Source organism: Hypanus sabinus, chromosome 8 (assembly GCF_030144855.1).
Source record: "Hypanus sabinus isolate sHypSab1 chromosome 8, sHypSab1.hap1, whole genome shotgun sequence".
NCBI lineage: Eukaryota > Metazoa > Chordata > Chondrichthyes > Myliobatiformes > Dasyatidae > Hypanus > Hypanus sabinus.
This window is the reverse complement of record NC_082713.1, coordinates 13327116-13343901: the sequence shown is the minus strand read 5'-3', so window position 1 is coordinate 13343901 and position 16786 is coordinate 13327116. Positions and strand designations below refer to the sequence as shown.

At 43.3% G+C, this 16786-nt stretch overlaps 1 protein-coding gene across 4 annotated transcripts in view; it reads right to left on the bottom strand.

Moving 5' to 3' along the window:
- The window catches only part of zgc:66433 (uncharacterized protein LOC321250 homolog), a 138352-nt gene that overhangs the window by 84737 nt on the left and 36829 nt on the right, over nt 1–16786 (bottom strand). The window contains exon 1 of one of the 4 annotated variants that reach the window (XM_059976703.1): nt 231–497. The exons of 2 other annotated variants lie outside the window; for them this stretch is intronic. In XM_059976703.1, the coding sequence (XP_059832686.1) occupies nt 231–268 (38 nt within the window). In that variant the 5' untranslated portion in view covers nt 269–497. Of the gene's footprint in view, nt 1–230; nt 498–16786 lie in introns of those variants that run through there. One more of the 4 variants, XM_059976702.1, reaches the window with a different exon arrangement.

The following is a 16786-nucleotide window of genomic DNA, read 5'->3' as shown; positions in this document are numbered from 1 at the left end:
CAAAACCATCCCCAAAAAGAAAAATTTTCGTTTTAACCAGTAATTTTTCTTTCAATAAGTTCATTGTTCAGAGAAATCTTCCGCGCTGTAAAAGTCGTTCCTCTGCTACTACATTATTACTGGGTATCTGTGACTCACGCTGACTTGCGGAGAAACCTTCTGTTCCCGCACAATATAAACAACATTTTCGACCTCTTTAAGAGAAAATAAAACAACTTTTTTTTTCTTACCTCGAACTGCCTCGAAGGCAGCAATAAAGCCCCGCCATCACTGGTCAGAGAGAGAGAGAGCTCATTCCCCACTCACGCTCTCCAAGACATGAGTCCCGGTAAGTGGTTCTCTCTTGAGTAAACTGGCCCCACACCCCGAATCCACGATGTGTCTGATCGCAAGCCAACTCTAGGCACTGTTCACTCTCAAGAACGACACGAATAAAGAGGCCCCCTTCGCGGCATCGGGGCAGCCTCCAAAATATCCTACACATGTAAACACTGCCACTACTCCCGAGGGACCTGACCTCCTCCCGAGCGACTCTACTCTCCAAGCCCACGATATCTAACAGGCCAAATATGTAGCTTGACATCGTGTTTTTTTTTATCAATACAGTCAATAACTTCCCTCGCTTGCTAAAAGGGGAGAAAATGCATTGAGGAAATGATAAAGACAAGAGAATCTACAGAAGCTGGAAATCCAGAGGAACAGGCACAAAATGCTGGAGGAACTTGGCAGGTTAGGTAGCATCTATAGAAGTGGATAAACAGTCAACATTTCAGGCTGAGACCCTTCATCAGGACAGATTACTTGCACTTTGGTCTCACAAGTGCAACTTTTCCAGTCCTGACGGTAGGTCTGGGCCAGAAACCTTGACTCTTAATTCCACTCCATAGATGTTGCCTGACCTGCTGAGTTTCTCCAGTATTTTGTGTGCGTTACTCTTAAGGGAATAAGATATAGGGGCAGAATCAGGCCATTTGGCCCATCAAGTTCTGCTCAGCAAAATGATGTGTTTGATTAAATGTTGAAACGTTTGTCACTCACTGGGCTTAAAACTGCCATTCCTGGCTTCGTTCCCATTTTAAAAGTTTGCGTAAGATCTTTCTTTAATTGCATTCAGTATTTCCTGTCAATGTTTGGTTACGCACTTTGCCCATTCTGTGGGGTTTGTTGTATCTGAGCTAGTTCTTCAGATTACTTACATTTCAGTCTCGTAACTGCAACTTCTCCAGAGGCTGAGTCTCCGCGCAATGTCTGACTTTTTAATCTGCTCCATGGACGCTGCCTTCGATAAGAGGACCACAACCTTGTCCTGGTTTGGAGGCTTACCTGCCTCAATGACCCTGAGAGCTATATTGGCTGGAGTCAGGGCTTTATGCTTTAGCTCTTGCTGGGGTCACACATGCCAAACAAGTTAAGGGTAGAGGCTAGACGAGGTGTTCCACCGGTTCTCCAGGTTCGAGGTTTCAGCTCAAGACTAACAACTCTGACTAGTCAAACAAAACTGTTATGACAACAGCAACGAAGATTCCTTCTATATCTGAGTCTCCTGAGTCTCCATCCAGAACTCGCACGACTGACAGTAGTGAAGGCCAAACTACTGATGCAATGAAGAAAGTCTTGAACATCACCAGAGATGGAGGACTTTCATTGCTGCCCTAAATGCCAGTGGCATAGTAGGCAGTAGGTAGGTATAGGTGCTGCTGAACCTGCCGAGGCGCTCCAGCATTTTGTATGTGTCGCCGTGGATTTCCAGCATCTGAAGAATCTCTTGTGTTTGCAACCTCTTCAGGTCCTGTCCAACTATCCATTATAAAGAAAACCTCACATAATCAGCTCCCGACAACTTTCAAATGAATGCACTCTGACCAAGGGTGGCGGGGCTTTAGTGCTGTTTTCAAAGCAGTTCTCAGTAAGAAAAATCTATCGGTCCATGCCCTGATAACTCCTGAGAGTCAGAGCCATTCAGCAAAGAATCAAGCCCCTCGGCCCAACCTTTCTGTGTAGACCAAGTTCAAGTTTATTGTCATTCAACCATACACATGTATACAGCTAAATGAGACTACGTTCCTCGGAGACCAAGGTGCAAAACTCAGTATATGTACATCTCATTCAACCAATAAAATAGTATTAACATTTATCTGTTAATATCATTGAAATAATGTTAGCAGATAAATAAAAAGTGTTCTGTAGATACACACGTTGGCATAAAGTACACGTACAGTATAGTATATAGTTAAATAAGCAACAGTATAATGCCTCATTATCAGGGACCCCCACCACCCAGGTTATGCTTATTTATTTATTATGGTTATTTCTTTCTTTCTGTATTTGCACAGTTTGTTGTTCTTTGCACATGGTTGAACGCCCAGGCTGGTGAGGTCTTTCACTGATTCTGTTATAGTTGTTACTCCACGATGGATTTTTGAGTATTCAAGACAATGAATCTCAGGGTTGTACATGGTAACATATATGTACTTTGATAATACATTTACTTTGAACTTACAGCGGTGTCACAAAGAATGTATACTGGGTGGTAACAGAGTGCTCAGCTGTCACCCAGCCTAACAATCCTTGTTCTTGTACTGTGGTACCTTCAGCCTGACAGTGGAATGGCAAAGAGATGAAGTTGCCCAACTGAGCCAGTCCCATTTGCCTGTGTTTGTTCCATTTCCTTCTGAATCTTTCCTATCTGTGTATCCCTCCAAATGTCATTTAATTCTACCCGCCTCTACCACTTCTTCTGTCACCTTAATCCATTTACAAAAAACCTGCTCCTGAAGTCCCCCTTAAATCTTTTCCCCAACCCCCTTCACATGAAACTATGCCCTCTGGCTATGAACAGCACAATTTTAGGGGGAGAAAAAAACATTGGCTATTCATCTTATCAATGAACACCAATGCCTTTGAATGGAAAATCCGACAGAAGGTAGTGGATTTGGCCCAGTACATCATGGGTAAAGCCTTCCTGTCTGTTGAGCTCATCTACATGAAATGTTGGCGTCCATCATCAAAGATCCTCAGCACCCAGGTCACGCTCATTTCTCACTCCTGCCATCAGATCGAAGCTACAAGAGCCTCAGGATCTGCAGCATCAGGTTCAAGAACAGTTACTACTCCTCAACCATCAGGCTCCTGAACAAAAGAGGATAACTCCATCCATTTATTGAGATGTTCCCACAACCAATGGTCTCACTTTAAGGACTCTTTATCTTGTTATTTCATGTTCTCAGTATTCATTCCTATTTATTTATATTTGCATTTGCACAGTTTGTTGTCTTCTCTGCTCTACTTGATCTTTCATTAATCCTGTTATTGTTAATATTCTATAGATTTGCTGAGTATACCCGCAGGAAAATCAATCTCAGATTTGCGTCTGATGACATATATGTACACTGATAATAAAATTTACTTCAACTTCGAACTTCGAGAGGTTTTCAACCCCACCCTAGGAATCCTTGTGCAGAACACAATTGATTCCAGGAATGAAAGGGTTATCATATGAGGAATGTTTGGTGTCTCAGGGCCTGTACTTTCTGGAATTTAGAAGGATGAGGGAGAATCTCATTGAAATCTTTGGAATGTTGAAAGTCCTAGACAGAGTAGATGTGGAAAGGATGTTGCCCATGGGAGTCTATGACAAGAGGAGTCTAGGACAAGAGGGCACAGCCTCAGGATAGAGGGGCGTCCATTAAAACAGGGATGTGTAGAAATTTCTTCAGCTAGAGGGTGGTGAATTTGTGGAATTTGTTACCAGAAGCAGCTGTGGATGTCAGGTCATTGGGTTAAGGTTCTTGATTGGCCATGGTATCAAAGGTTACGAGGAGGAGGCCAGTGAGTGAGGCTGAGGATGGGGAAAAAATGATCAGCCATGATTGAATGACGGAGTAGACTTGATGGGACAAATGGCCTAATTCTGCTTCTATGTCTTATGGTCTTCTTTGGTCACTAATTTAAATCTATAAATCTATGGCATCTGGTGATTAATCCACCCATAACAGGCAACATATGTTCTCTTTTTTAAGGTTAGGAGTGCAACAAAGTACAGAAAGTATTCTGGTTGTTATTTTTACCATCCTACTCTGAAAACCTTTGAGGATATGAAGCATATCAGCACATGCTAATGAAGGGTCTCTGTCCAAAACATCGACTGTTTATTTCTCTACAAAGATGCTGCCTAATCTGCTGAGTTCCTCCAACATTTTGTGTGAGTTGCTCTGGATTTCCAGCAACTGCAGAATCTCTAGTGTTTGTAAAATATGGGTTCACCCAGGAGATGAGGCAGAGGCCACAGAATGAGTAAGAGGCATAACTCCTCAAATGGAAGACCTGTAGCACCGGCCCTATTGACCTTTCCACAGATGATCCCTTACCTACTGCTATGTTTGTTCTTTAACCCTAACACATTTATTAACAGGAGACAGTTGTGGCTTCCAGCCCCACACTTCAGTGCGTGCTCCCAGTTCACCAATGTCACTTCCACTTTGGCTGAACCACTAACATTGCACACTGGGAACTGAAGTTCTTTATTATGTACACACATCCCTCTGCAACTCTAGTTTAAACCCCACCGTACAGCATTAGCAAACCTTCCCACTAGGATATTAAGCCCCCTCCAGTTCAGATGCAAACCAACCCTTCTGTACAGGCCCCTCCTTCCTTGGAAGAGAGCCCAATGATCCAAAAATCTTATGCCTTCCCTTCTACATGACTTCTTAGCCACGTATTAAACTTTATAATCTTCCTAGTGCTGGCTTCATTAGCATGTGTCATGGGTAACAATCCTGAGATCATAACCCTGGATGCCCTGACCTTTACCTTAGCACCTAACTCCTTGAACTCTCAATGCAGAACCTCATCACTCATCCTACCCATGTCATTGGTACCTACATGGACCATGACTTCTGGCTGTTCACCCTCCCAATTAAGAATGCTGAGGACTAGATTCCAGATGTCCTGGGCCCTGGCACCCAGGAGGCAACATACTGATTGAGAATCTCATTCTTGCCCATAGAACCTCCTGTCCATTCCCCTAACTAACAAATCCTGTATCACCACAGTATGCCTCCTCTCCCCCTTTTCCTTTTGAGGCACAGAAGCAGATTCAATGCCAGAGACCTTACCACTGTGACTTTCCTCTGTTAGGTCAACCCCCCCCCCCCAACAGTATCCAAAGTGATATACCTGTTCTTGAGTGGGATGGCCACAGGGGTACTCTGCACTGGCTTCTTAATCCCTTTCCTTTTCTTGACCATCACTCAGTTTCCTGTGACCTCCCCATATGTCCTATCTATCACCTTCTCAGCCTCCCCATTGATCTGGACTTCATTCAGTTTCAGCTCCAAGTCCTTGACATGGTTTGTTAGATGCTGCAGCTGGATGTCCTTCTTGCTGTTGTAGTCATCATGGACACTGGAGGTCTCCCTGCCTTCCCACATCCTACAAGTGGAGCATGCCACTATCCGGCCTGGCATTTCTACCGTCCTGGCTGAGCAGATATAAAGAAGAGAATGAAAAAGCTTGATTTTTTCTTTCCTTTGCTTTCTCTGACCAAAGACTCTCTTCGCTGAAGCCTTGAAGAGCTCTGACTATGACCACTCAGACGATGGCCACTGCGCTTGCCCTGCCCTCCTTTAATTGGCTCTTGCTAACTAATCCCAAATACGGATAAGCCACTGCTCAAGGCTCTTTTTCGCTGTTGCGACCCATTGCTGCCTTTTATCCTTGGGCAGTGGACTTGATTGAAGTCCCCTCCTCTCATAACTTCTGATGTCTGGACTGGCCACTGATCAAAGCTCTTATTGAAGAACTTTATTTCTGGTCTTCATCAAACATGAAGAGCAGTTAATGGCTCTGAGCCTATATTCACTAGAATTCAGAAGAAGGAAGGTGACCTCATTGAAATCCATCGAATGGTGAAAGACCTTGAGAGAGTGGATGTGGCGAGGATGGTGGGAGAGTCTAAGACCAGAGGACACAGTCTCAGAATAGAGGGGCAGCCTTTTAGAATGGAGATGAGGAGTAATTTCTTTACCCAGAGGGTGCTGAATCTGTGGAATTCTTTGCCACAAGCAGCTGTGGAGCCAAGTCTTTATGTTTATTTTAGGCAGAGTTTGATAGATTCTTGATTGGTCAGGACAACAAGGGATATGGGGAGAAGGCAGGAGATTGGGGCTGAGAGGACAATTGGATCTGCCATGATAAAATGGCAGAGCAGACACAAAGGGCCAAATGACCTAATTCTGCTCCTATATCTTATAGTCTTATGGTCTTTACCCCATAAACTTTAATTACCCTGCTATGCAAAAATCTCTCTCTCTCTCTCTCTCTCCCCTCCTCCCCCTCTCCTCTCCTCTCCTCTCCTCTCCTCTCTTTGTTCAGACCAAACATCAGAACGGGGAAGAAATGTGATCTAAGTAACTTTGACTGTGGAATAATTATTGGTGCCAGATGGGGTGGTCTGGTTATCTCAGCAACTGCTAATCTCCTGGGATTTTCACACACAGCTGTCTCTAGAGTTTACAGAGAGTGGTGTGAAAACACAAAACATCCATTGAGAGGCAGTTCTGTGGGTTAAAATGCCTTGTTAATGAAAGAGATCAGAGGAGAGTTGCCAGACTGGTTCAAACTGACAGGAAGGTGACAGTAACTCAAATAACCACGTGTTATAACAGTGGTGTGCGGGAGAGCATCTCTGAATGCATGACACATCAGACATTGAAGTGGATGGGCTAGAGTAGCAGGAGATCTTGAACATACACTCAGTGGCCACTTTATTGGGTATAGAAGGTGCCTAATAAAGTGGCTACTGACTGTAAGTGTTCACATTAAGTGGCAGATGGGAGAACAGCCAGAAACCCATTGCAAAGGCTGAAAAATAATCCCTTCAGCATAATGTCTTCAGTCTGTCCAGCAGAATGGAGGATTGTGACTCCAGTACATCTGATGCAAAAATGATCAGGATCATGTATCCATTACGGGTGTAAAGGTCATCAGCAGCAAGAATGAATAATTAATAACTTCAGACAAACCAGAAAGGAAGAAGTTTGGGCAAAAGGTGCAGTTTTTGAGGAAAAGTATCCTAGCAGTTAGTGCAATCATAACCATATGATTGCAAAACCAAAATGCATAGGAGCAGAAATAGGCCATTCAGCCCATCAACTCTGTTCCACCATACCATCATGGCTGATTTATTATCCTTCTCAACTCCATTCTCCTGCCTTCTCCCCATAACCTTTGACACCTCGACTTATCAAGAGCCTATCAACCTCTGCTTTAAATATACCCAATGACTTGGCCTCCATAGTCATCTGTGGCGATGAATTCCATAGATCCACCACCCTCTGACAAAGGATAATCCACTGCATCTCTGTTCTAAGATGCCAGCGATCAGTGGTCAGTGTTTGAATCCCTCCACTGTCCATAAGGAAGTTAAATGGTCTCCTCTTGACTGCATAGGGTTTCTCTGAATGCTCCAATTTCCTCCCACATTGTAAAGACAAATGATTCAGGTTAGGGCTAGTAAGTTGTGGGCATGCAATGTTGGCACTGGAAGCATGACAACATTTGCAGCCTGCCCCTTTACATACACTTAGACCTTGTCGGTCATTGACGCAAAAATGACGGATTTCACTGACTGCTTTGATGTAATGTGACAAATAAAATAATCTCTAATCTCTTATCTCTTAACACAATAAACTCAATTTCAAACTATCAACTAACAATATACAGCGCACCTCAGGAAGGATAGAGTGGTTTTGGTGGGATTGCAGTCTAACTTCACCGCAATCCATGGTAGCATAGTGGTTAGTGCAACACTATCACAGTTTGGGGCATTCCAGAGAGTGGAGTCAAATTCCAGCACTGTTCTGTAAGGAGTTTCTATACATCCTCCCCGTAGAATGCATGGGTTTTCCCCAGGTTCTCCAGTTTCCTCACACCATCCAAAGTCATACTGTGTATGTCAATAGGTTATTGTAAATTGTCCCATGATTCGTTTAGGATTAATCAGGTTTATTGGGAGTTGCTGGGGTAGCATGGCTCAAAGGGCAGAATGGCCTACTCTGTGCTCTATTGAAAAAACAAAATCATACTCTCAAATTAGCAGGCATTGTATTATAAACAATGAACTTGGTTTAATTATATATAAAGGATTAATGGATGAAGTGAGTTGTTCAAGATGTTTATAGCAGTTGATGTTTTAGGAGGGTGAAATAAGGAGGCATAACCTTAAAACTAATGTTAAATATTCATTCTGCAGTCATGTTAGGAAATATATCTTCATATGCAAAACCATGGAAATAAGGAACATTCATCATGAGATAGTTACTATAAGATACAGAAGCAGAATTAGGTCACTCAGCCCATCAAGTCTGCTCCATCATTCCATCCTGGCTGATTTATTATCCCTCTCAATCCCATTCTCCTGCCTTCTCCCCATAACCTTTGACACCTTTACTAATCAAGAACCAATGAACCTCCACTTGAAATATAACTAATAAGTTGGCCTCCACAGCCATCTGTGGCAATGATCTTCACAGACTCATCACCTTCTGCCAAAAGAAATTCCTCCTTATCTCTGAAATAAAGGGACAACCTTTTATTCTGAGTCAATACCACCTGGTGCTAGATTCCTCCACTATTGGAAACATCCTCTCTATGTCCGCTCAATCCAGATCTTCCAACTTTCAATAGCTTTCAATGAGACCTCCCTCATTTGTCTGAGCTCCGTTGATGATGCAGGAAGTCAGAGATTGCATAGCATTAAAAAAAAGGAAGTATGACAGAGCTAAGGTGAGTGGGAGGACAGATGATTGGGAAGTTTTTAAGGAACAACAGAACTTAACTAAAAAGACAACACGGGGAGAAAAAATGAGGTATGAACACAAGCTAGCCAGGAATATAAAGGAAGATAGCAAAAGCTTTTCTAGGTATGTGAAGAGAAAGAAGATAGTTAAGAACAATGTTGGGCCCTTGAAGAATGAATTGCGTGAAATTGTTATGGGAAATAGAGAAATGGCAGAAGAATTTAATGAGTACTTTAGATCTGTTTTCACTAAGGAAGACCAAGCAATCTCTCAGATGTATGGATGGGCCAAGGACATAGGGTAAAGAGGAAATGAAACAGATTGACATTAGAAAGGAAACAGTGATGAGAAGACTGTTGGGACTGAAGGCTGACAAATCCCCAGGTCCAGATGGTGGCCCTGGAAATTGCGGATGCATTGGTAATCAATTTCCAATGTTCCTTAGATTCAGGATCAGTTCTTGAGGATTGGAGAATGGCTAATGTTATCCCACTTTTTAAGAAAGGAGGGAGGGAGAAAACAGAGAACTATCGACCAGTCAGCCTGACATTGGTGGTGGGGGAGATGCTAGAGTCCATTATTAAGGATGAAATGGTGGCATATCTAGATAGCAGTGATAGGATTGGGCCGAGCCAGCATGGATTTACCAAGGGTAAATCATGCTTGACTAATCTGTTGGAGTTTATCGAGGATGTAACCAGGAAGTTAGATGGGGGAGATCCAGTGGATGTAGTGTACCTCAATTTTCAGAAGGCATTTAATAAGGTCCCACATAGGAGATTGGTGGGTAAAATCAAAGCTCAGGGCATCGGGGGGAAGACATTGACATGGATTGAAAACTGGTTGGCAGATAGAAAGCAAAGGGTAGCAGTGAATGGGAGTTTCTCGGAATGGCAGGTGGTGACTAGTGGGGTGCCACAGGGCTCAATATTGGGACCACAGCTGTTTACAATTTACGTCAATGATTTGGATGAAGGCATTGAAAATAACATCAGCAAATTTGCTGATGATACTAAGCTGGGTGGCAGTGTGACATGTGATGAGGATGTTAGGAGAATTCAGTGTGACTTGGATAGGCTGGGAGAGTGGGCAGATACTTGGCAGATGACGTTTAATGTGAATAAGTGTGAGGTCATCCACTTTGGGAGTAAGAACAGGAAGGCAGATTATTATCTGAACGGTGTAGAGTTAGGTAAGGGAGAAATACAAAGAGATCTAGGAGTCCTTGTTCATCAGTCACTGAAGGTGAATGAGCAAGTGCAGCAGGGAGTGAAGAAGTCTAATGAAATGTTGGCCTTCATTACAAAGAGAATTGAGTACAAGAGCAAGGAAATCCTCTTGCATTTATACAGAGCCCTGGTGAGACCACACCTGGAGTATTGTGTACAGTTTTGGTCTCCAGGGTTAAGGAAGGACATCCTGGCTGCAGAGGAAGTGCAGCGTAGATTCACGAGGTTAATTTCTGGGATGTCTAGACTGTCTTACGCAGAAAGGTTAGAGAGACTGGGTTTGTACACGCTGGAATTAAGGAGATTGAGAGGGGATCTGATTGAAACATACGAGATTATTAAGGGATTGGACAAGATAGAGGCAGAAAATATGTTCCAGAGGCTGGGACAGTCCAGTACCAGAGGGCATGGTTTGAGAATAAGGGGTAGGTCATTTAGGACAGAGTTAAGGAAAAACAACTTCTCCCAGAGAGTTGTGGGGGTCTGAAATGCACTGCCTCAGAAGGCAATGGGGGCCAATTCTCTAGATGCTTTCAAGAAGGAGCTAGATAGGTATCTTATGGATAGGGGAATCAAGGGATATGGGGACAAGGCAGGAACTGGATATTGATAGTAGTTGATCAGCCATGATCTCAAAATGGCGGTGCAGGCTCGAAGGGCTGAATGGTCTACTTCTGCACCTATTGTCTATTGATAGCTTCAGAGTCATCAAACACATCTCATATATTAACCCTTTCATTCCTGGGATTATTCTCATAAAATTCCCCTGGTTCCTCCCAAACACACTTTCTTAGTTAAGAAGCCCCAAAACTGGGGATGAGTTGAAAATTGTAAAGTTAAGAACTCCAAAAATTCTGGAGCAACAAGGTCCTGGAGGAACTCTGTGTGTTGAGCAACATCTGTGGGGGAGAGAGGGAATTGCTGACATTTTAGGTTGAAACCCTCTGTCAGGACCAGGAGTGGAGAGGGAAGGCAACCAGTGTAAAGAGGACAGGGAGAGAGATGAACAAGAAGACAGTAGGTGATTGGTGGATCATGGAGGGTCATGGCAGAGTGTGTGGGGAGGGTTGGTTGGACCAGGCATCCTCCCTCGAAACTCAACTCAGCATTCCTCTGCTCCAGAGGGAGCAGGCCAGTCCCTCCAGGCCATCTTCCACAGCTCAAACATTTCATCCCTGCAACCACCCAATAAATCTCATCCACGCCCTCTTACAGTTCTGGTCACCCCCATTACAGGAAGGTTGTGTAGGCTTTGGAGAGGATGCAGAAGAGGTACACCAGGACGCTGCCTGGGTTAGAGGGTATGAGTAATCAGGAGAGGCTGGACTAACTAGAGTAGCTTTGTGACATAATCATTCTGTCAGAAACCTCGAAGCAGGTGGCCACGGTAGAACTGACAGTGCCTTGGGAAGCGACACACACAAAATGCTGGAGGAACTCAGCAGGCTAGGCAGCATCTATGAAATAGAGTGAACGGTTGTCATTTCAGGCCAAGACCTTTCATGAGCAAGGGTCTCGGCCCAAAGTCGACTGTTCCCTCTTTTCCATAGATGCTGCCTGGCCTGCTGAGTTCCTCCAGCATTTTGTGTGCATTGCTTGCATTTCCAGCATCTCCAGATTTTCTCTTGGAAGACTGGGTTGAGGAGGCATTCGAGCGTAAGAAATGTCAGCTGTTCATTTCCCTCCTTGGATTCTGCCTGATCTGCTGAATTTCTCCATCTCTTCTACGTGTTGCTGCTGGATTATACTAAACCTCTCCGCCCTGTACATGACCCACGTTACATACACATTGGAGAAACTCAGCAGGATAGGCACCATCTATGGTCAATGTTTTGGGCTGAGACTCTTCATCAGGACCACTTCACTCAGATACAGGGTGCACATCCATACACATCTACGTGTCTTGAAAAAGCCTCTTGAATGCCATTATTGTGTCTGTTTCCATCACAACCCCGGCAGCCCATTTTAGGCACATACCGTTGTATAAAAGCTGCTGATTTATTATGAAAGTACCAAAATTTCAGCACGTACTACCCTGAGATTTACTTGCTTGTAGGCATTCACAGTAGAACAAAGAAATACAATAGAATCAGTGAGAAACTACACAGAAATAGACTGACAAATGACCATTATGCAAACCGTGTAAAAAGACTAATAGAACTAATAAATAAATAAAGAAAGAGAGAAAGAAAGCTAAGATCATGAGTTGTTGAGCCCTTGAAATTGAGTACATATGTTGTGGAATCAGTTCAGAATTGCCGTGAGTGAAATTCTCCGCACTGATTCAAGAGCCTAATGGTTGAGGGGTAATAATTCTTTCAGAACCTGGTGATGAGGGAAATAAGATTCTTGTACAACAGAATTGGGAAGAAATGTGACCTAAGTGACCTTGACCATGAAATAATTATTGGTGCCAGATGGGGTGGCTTGTGCATCTCAGAAATTGCTGACCTTCTGGGATCTTTACACACAGCAATCTCTCGAGGGACCTACTGAATGTATGTTCCCTGTTCTACCTTTGCTTCAATACTCCTCGGAAAGAATTGTGCTTTCCCAGGCTGAAGACTAGTGATTTTGGTGGGATGGATGGAATGTTGGTTCATTTCCGACTTCCTCAGCATGTACTTCCTTAGTTTGCCACTTCCTGAGCAGAAAAAATATTGAGGTGTGCCAGAATATTCAGTGCATACAGAGTGATTTTGTTGCAATATGATTTAAAGCACCTCTATGGAGGAGTTTAAGATTTACAAAGCAGTGTTTTATTTCCCAGAATTTCTTCTTTCTGGTTGATGGTTTTATTACTGACGTTAATTGATCCAGGGCACATTAATCTCAGCCACATTTGCATTGTTAGTGGATACTCAATGGTGAAAATCTGCTTATATACATGTTGACGAGGCAGGTTAATTATTTCTTGAAGCTCATTATCTACTAATTTGCAATTGAATTAGTTATGAATGGCTGTTTATTGACTTTAAACTAGTTAGATCCACTGGTAAATGAATCCTGATGTTATCAATCATCCTCTTTCTGGAAGTCTGAGGAGAAAACAAAGGATCATATAGATTTGCTCCTTCAGGTCATTTAATTTACAGCATTCCCATTCAGAACAGTCACACTTTGTTCACTGGAACCAACAAAGACGTTCATATCATTTATACATTCCTAACAGCGTGACTACTCAGGTCAAATACAATGTTCTCCCAAGGGATTTTTAAAAATTGAGGATACAGCACAGAATAGGCACTTTCAGCCCTTTGAGCAATCCCCTGATTTAACCCTAGCCTAATTATGGGTTAGCCCATGGTATTAGAGGAAAGTTACTAATGTGGTTAGAGCATCGGCTGATTGGTTGGAGGCAGCGACTGGGAATAAAAGGATCCTTTTCTGCTTGGCTGCCAGTGACTCGTGGTGTTCCACAAGGGTTGGTGTTGGGATCACTTCTTTATATAAATTATTTAGATGATGGAATAGATGGCTTTGTTGCCAAGTTTGCAGAAGAAAGGAAGATTGATGGAGGGGCAGGTAGTGTTGAGGGAACAGGTAGGATGCAGAAGGACTTAGACAGAGTAGGAAAATGGGCAAGAAAGTGGCAAATAAACTGCAATATTAGAAAATGCGTGGTCATACACTTTGATAGTAGAAATAAATATGCAGACTATTTTCTAAATGGGGAGAAAATCCAGGAATCTAAGACGCAGAGGGATATGGGAGTCCTTGTGCAGAACACCCTGAAGGTTAACTTGCAGGTTGAGTTGGTGGTGAGGAAGGCAAATGCCAGGTTAGCATTCATTTCAAGAGGTCTAGAATACAAGAGTAAGGATGTGATGCTGAGGCTTTACAAGGCACTGGTGAGGACTCACCTTGAGTATTGTGAACAGATTTGGGCTCCACATTTTAGAAAAGATGTACTGGCATTGGAGAGGATCCAGAGGAGGTTCACAAGGATAATTCTAGTAATTACAGGGTTATCATATGAGGAATGTTTGATGGTTCTGGGTCTGTACTCACTGGAATTCAGAAGGATGAGGGGAGATCTCATTGAATCTCATTGAATGTTGAAAGGCTTAGACAGAATAAATGAGGAATGAATGTTTCCCATGGTGGGAGAGTCTAGGACAAGAGGGCACAGCCTCAGGATAGAAGGGCGCCCTTTCAAAATAGAAATGCAGAGAAACTGTTTTAGCCAAAGGCTGTGAATTTGTGGGATTTGTTGCCACGTGCAGCTGTGGAGGCAGGTCGTTGTGTGTATTAAGGTAGAGATTGATAGGCTCTTGATTGGACACGGCATCAAAGGTTACAGAGAGAAGGCCGGGAATTGGGGTTGAGGAGGAGATTAATAAAAGGATCAGCCATAATTGAATGGCTATGGTCTAATTTACAATGTTCAATTAACCTATACCTGGACTGTGGGAGGAAACCGGAGCACCTGGTGGGAAGCTGTACAGAGAAGGGGAGAACAAACAAGCTCCTTACAGTCAACAGCAGGAATTGAACCCGTCACCTGTACTGTAATGCATTGTGCTAACCACTAGGCTACTGTGCTGCCCTCCCTTCATGGAGAAAGCCTGGGTGTGACTCTGTTTTAACATGGGGAGGCTGTTGTACAGGCAGGTACCACATGGTCCTTGACAGATCAGGGTCAGGGTCCAGTGGTAGAGTGGACAATGACTGGGGACCCTTCCCTGCTACAGCCTTCCTCTACCTTCAATGTCATAGTGATCTGTCATCATCTTCTACCAGCTCCACCATTGGGGTCCTGCTTGTATTGTTCTTTGGCTGGAACCTCCCCCTTGACCTTACCGTCATGGGTAACCCTACCAGCAACTAAGCTCCAGACGCTTTCAGGATCTCAGAAACTCACATGTCTTTCCACCCTGACAAAGTGACGATCCTCAAAAAACTTTCTACTACTATATGAGCTGCTATTGGTGCTGTAAATTTGTCAGTGACCACATATCAATATGGCTCCTCAAATAGACATCTTGATATGTACCTTCCCTGACAGAAACCTGTTTCTATAGTCCATTCCCCAACCCTCCCTGGAGGCAGCTGTAAGAGTAATGCTTCATCACACTGGCGATTGTGTTTCAGTTCCCCTCACTGTCTGTAAGGAGTTTGTACGCTGTCTTTATAACCACATGAGGGAACTCCAATCAAGCAGGTGCTGGAAGTCCATGCAACATGCACAAAATGTTGGAGAAACTCAGCAGGCCAGGCAGCATCTATGGAAAAAAGTACAGTCGAAGGCTTTTAGCCTGAAATGTTGACTGTACTTCTTTCCATAGAGGCTGCCTGGCCTGCTGAGTTCCTCCAGCATTTTGTGTGTGTTGCACATGAGGAAACTCTCCTTTTTTTCCCCCACAAACATTCCAAAGACATACAGTTGGTAAATTATGGCCATGTTGGTGCCAGAAGCATGCTATACTTGCATCCTGCACCCAACACAATCCTCGGACTGAGTGACTGTTGACGCAAAATGATGTATTTCATTGCATGTTTCAATATTTCAGTGTACGTATGATAAATATCTTTGTCTTTATAAAATATCCAGTTCTTGAAATTCAGCAACATTCTATTACCATGAAATGGATATTGGCGTGTCAAATGATAGTTACTAACCAATTGGAGTCTCTGCCGCTGTAGGGCCTTGAGGACAACATAATCCTCTGATAAACGATAAAGAAAAACAATCTTTCCTTTTCCATTTCTGAGCTCATGATGTCTAAAAGTACTTTACAGATGATTTAATATTGTTAAAGTATGGATCCAGTTGTAATGTGGGAAATTTCTCCCCATGACTGTGGGTTTCCTCCAGGTGCTCTGGTTTCCTCCCACAGTCCAAAGACATACTGGTTACTAGGTTTCCAATCACAAACAAGAGAAAATCTGCATATGCTGAAAATCGAAGCACTGTTCACTCTTTTCCATAGATGCTGCCTGATCTGCTGAGTTCCTCTAGCATTTTGTACATGCTGGTTAGTAGATTAATTGGATATTGTAAATCATGCTGTGATTAGGCTAGGATGAAAGAGGTGGGTGCAGTTTGGTAGGCCAGGAGGATCTGCCTGTGCTGTATCATTAAATGAATAAATAAATAAAATAAAATTAGCACCCAGTTTACATTTAGAAAGTCCCCACATTAGGACATAATAATAATCAGATAGTCTGTTTTAAGTGAAGATCCTGTGCATTGCTCTCCTTTACTTAAATAAAAAAACATAAATTAAACATCGGTTATATAGAAGTTTACAAGAAAGAACACAAATAGAACAGAAAAAAATCAAAGTCCACTGCAGTTCAAAGTGGTCAGAGTGCTGCTATATTGAGGTGATGATTAGGGATGTGTCGGTTGGTCCAGAACTGAATGATTGAAGGGAAGATGTTCTTGAACCTGGTGGTGTGGGACTTCTGGCTGCTGTAACTCCTGACTGATGGTAGCTGTGACATGATGGCATGACCCAGGTACTGGGGACCTTTGATGATAGGCGTTGCCTTTCTGTGGCAGTACCTCCTGTAGATGTGTTTGTGACCACTGGTGTTTGGCAGCACACCTAGCACATTGTCCAGATCCCAGCCTTTGCTGCACTCCAGATCCCTGGATCTGGTTGCATAGCCCATTGGTACTCTGGACCCCAACTCACATCCCACACTAATGAGTGAGCCTGACGTTGAACTACCAGAATTTCCAACCAATCAGATGCCAATTTACTAACGTTCAGAGGGACCTTGGGGTGAAAGTCTACATCTATTATA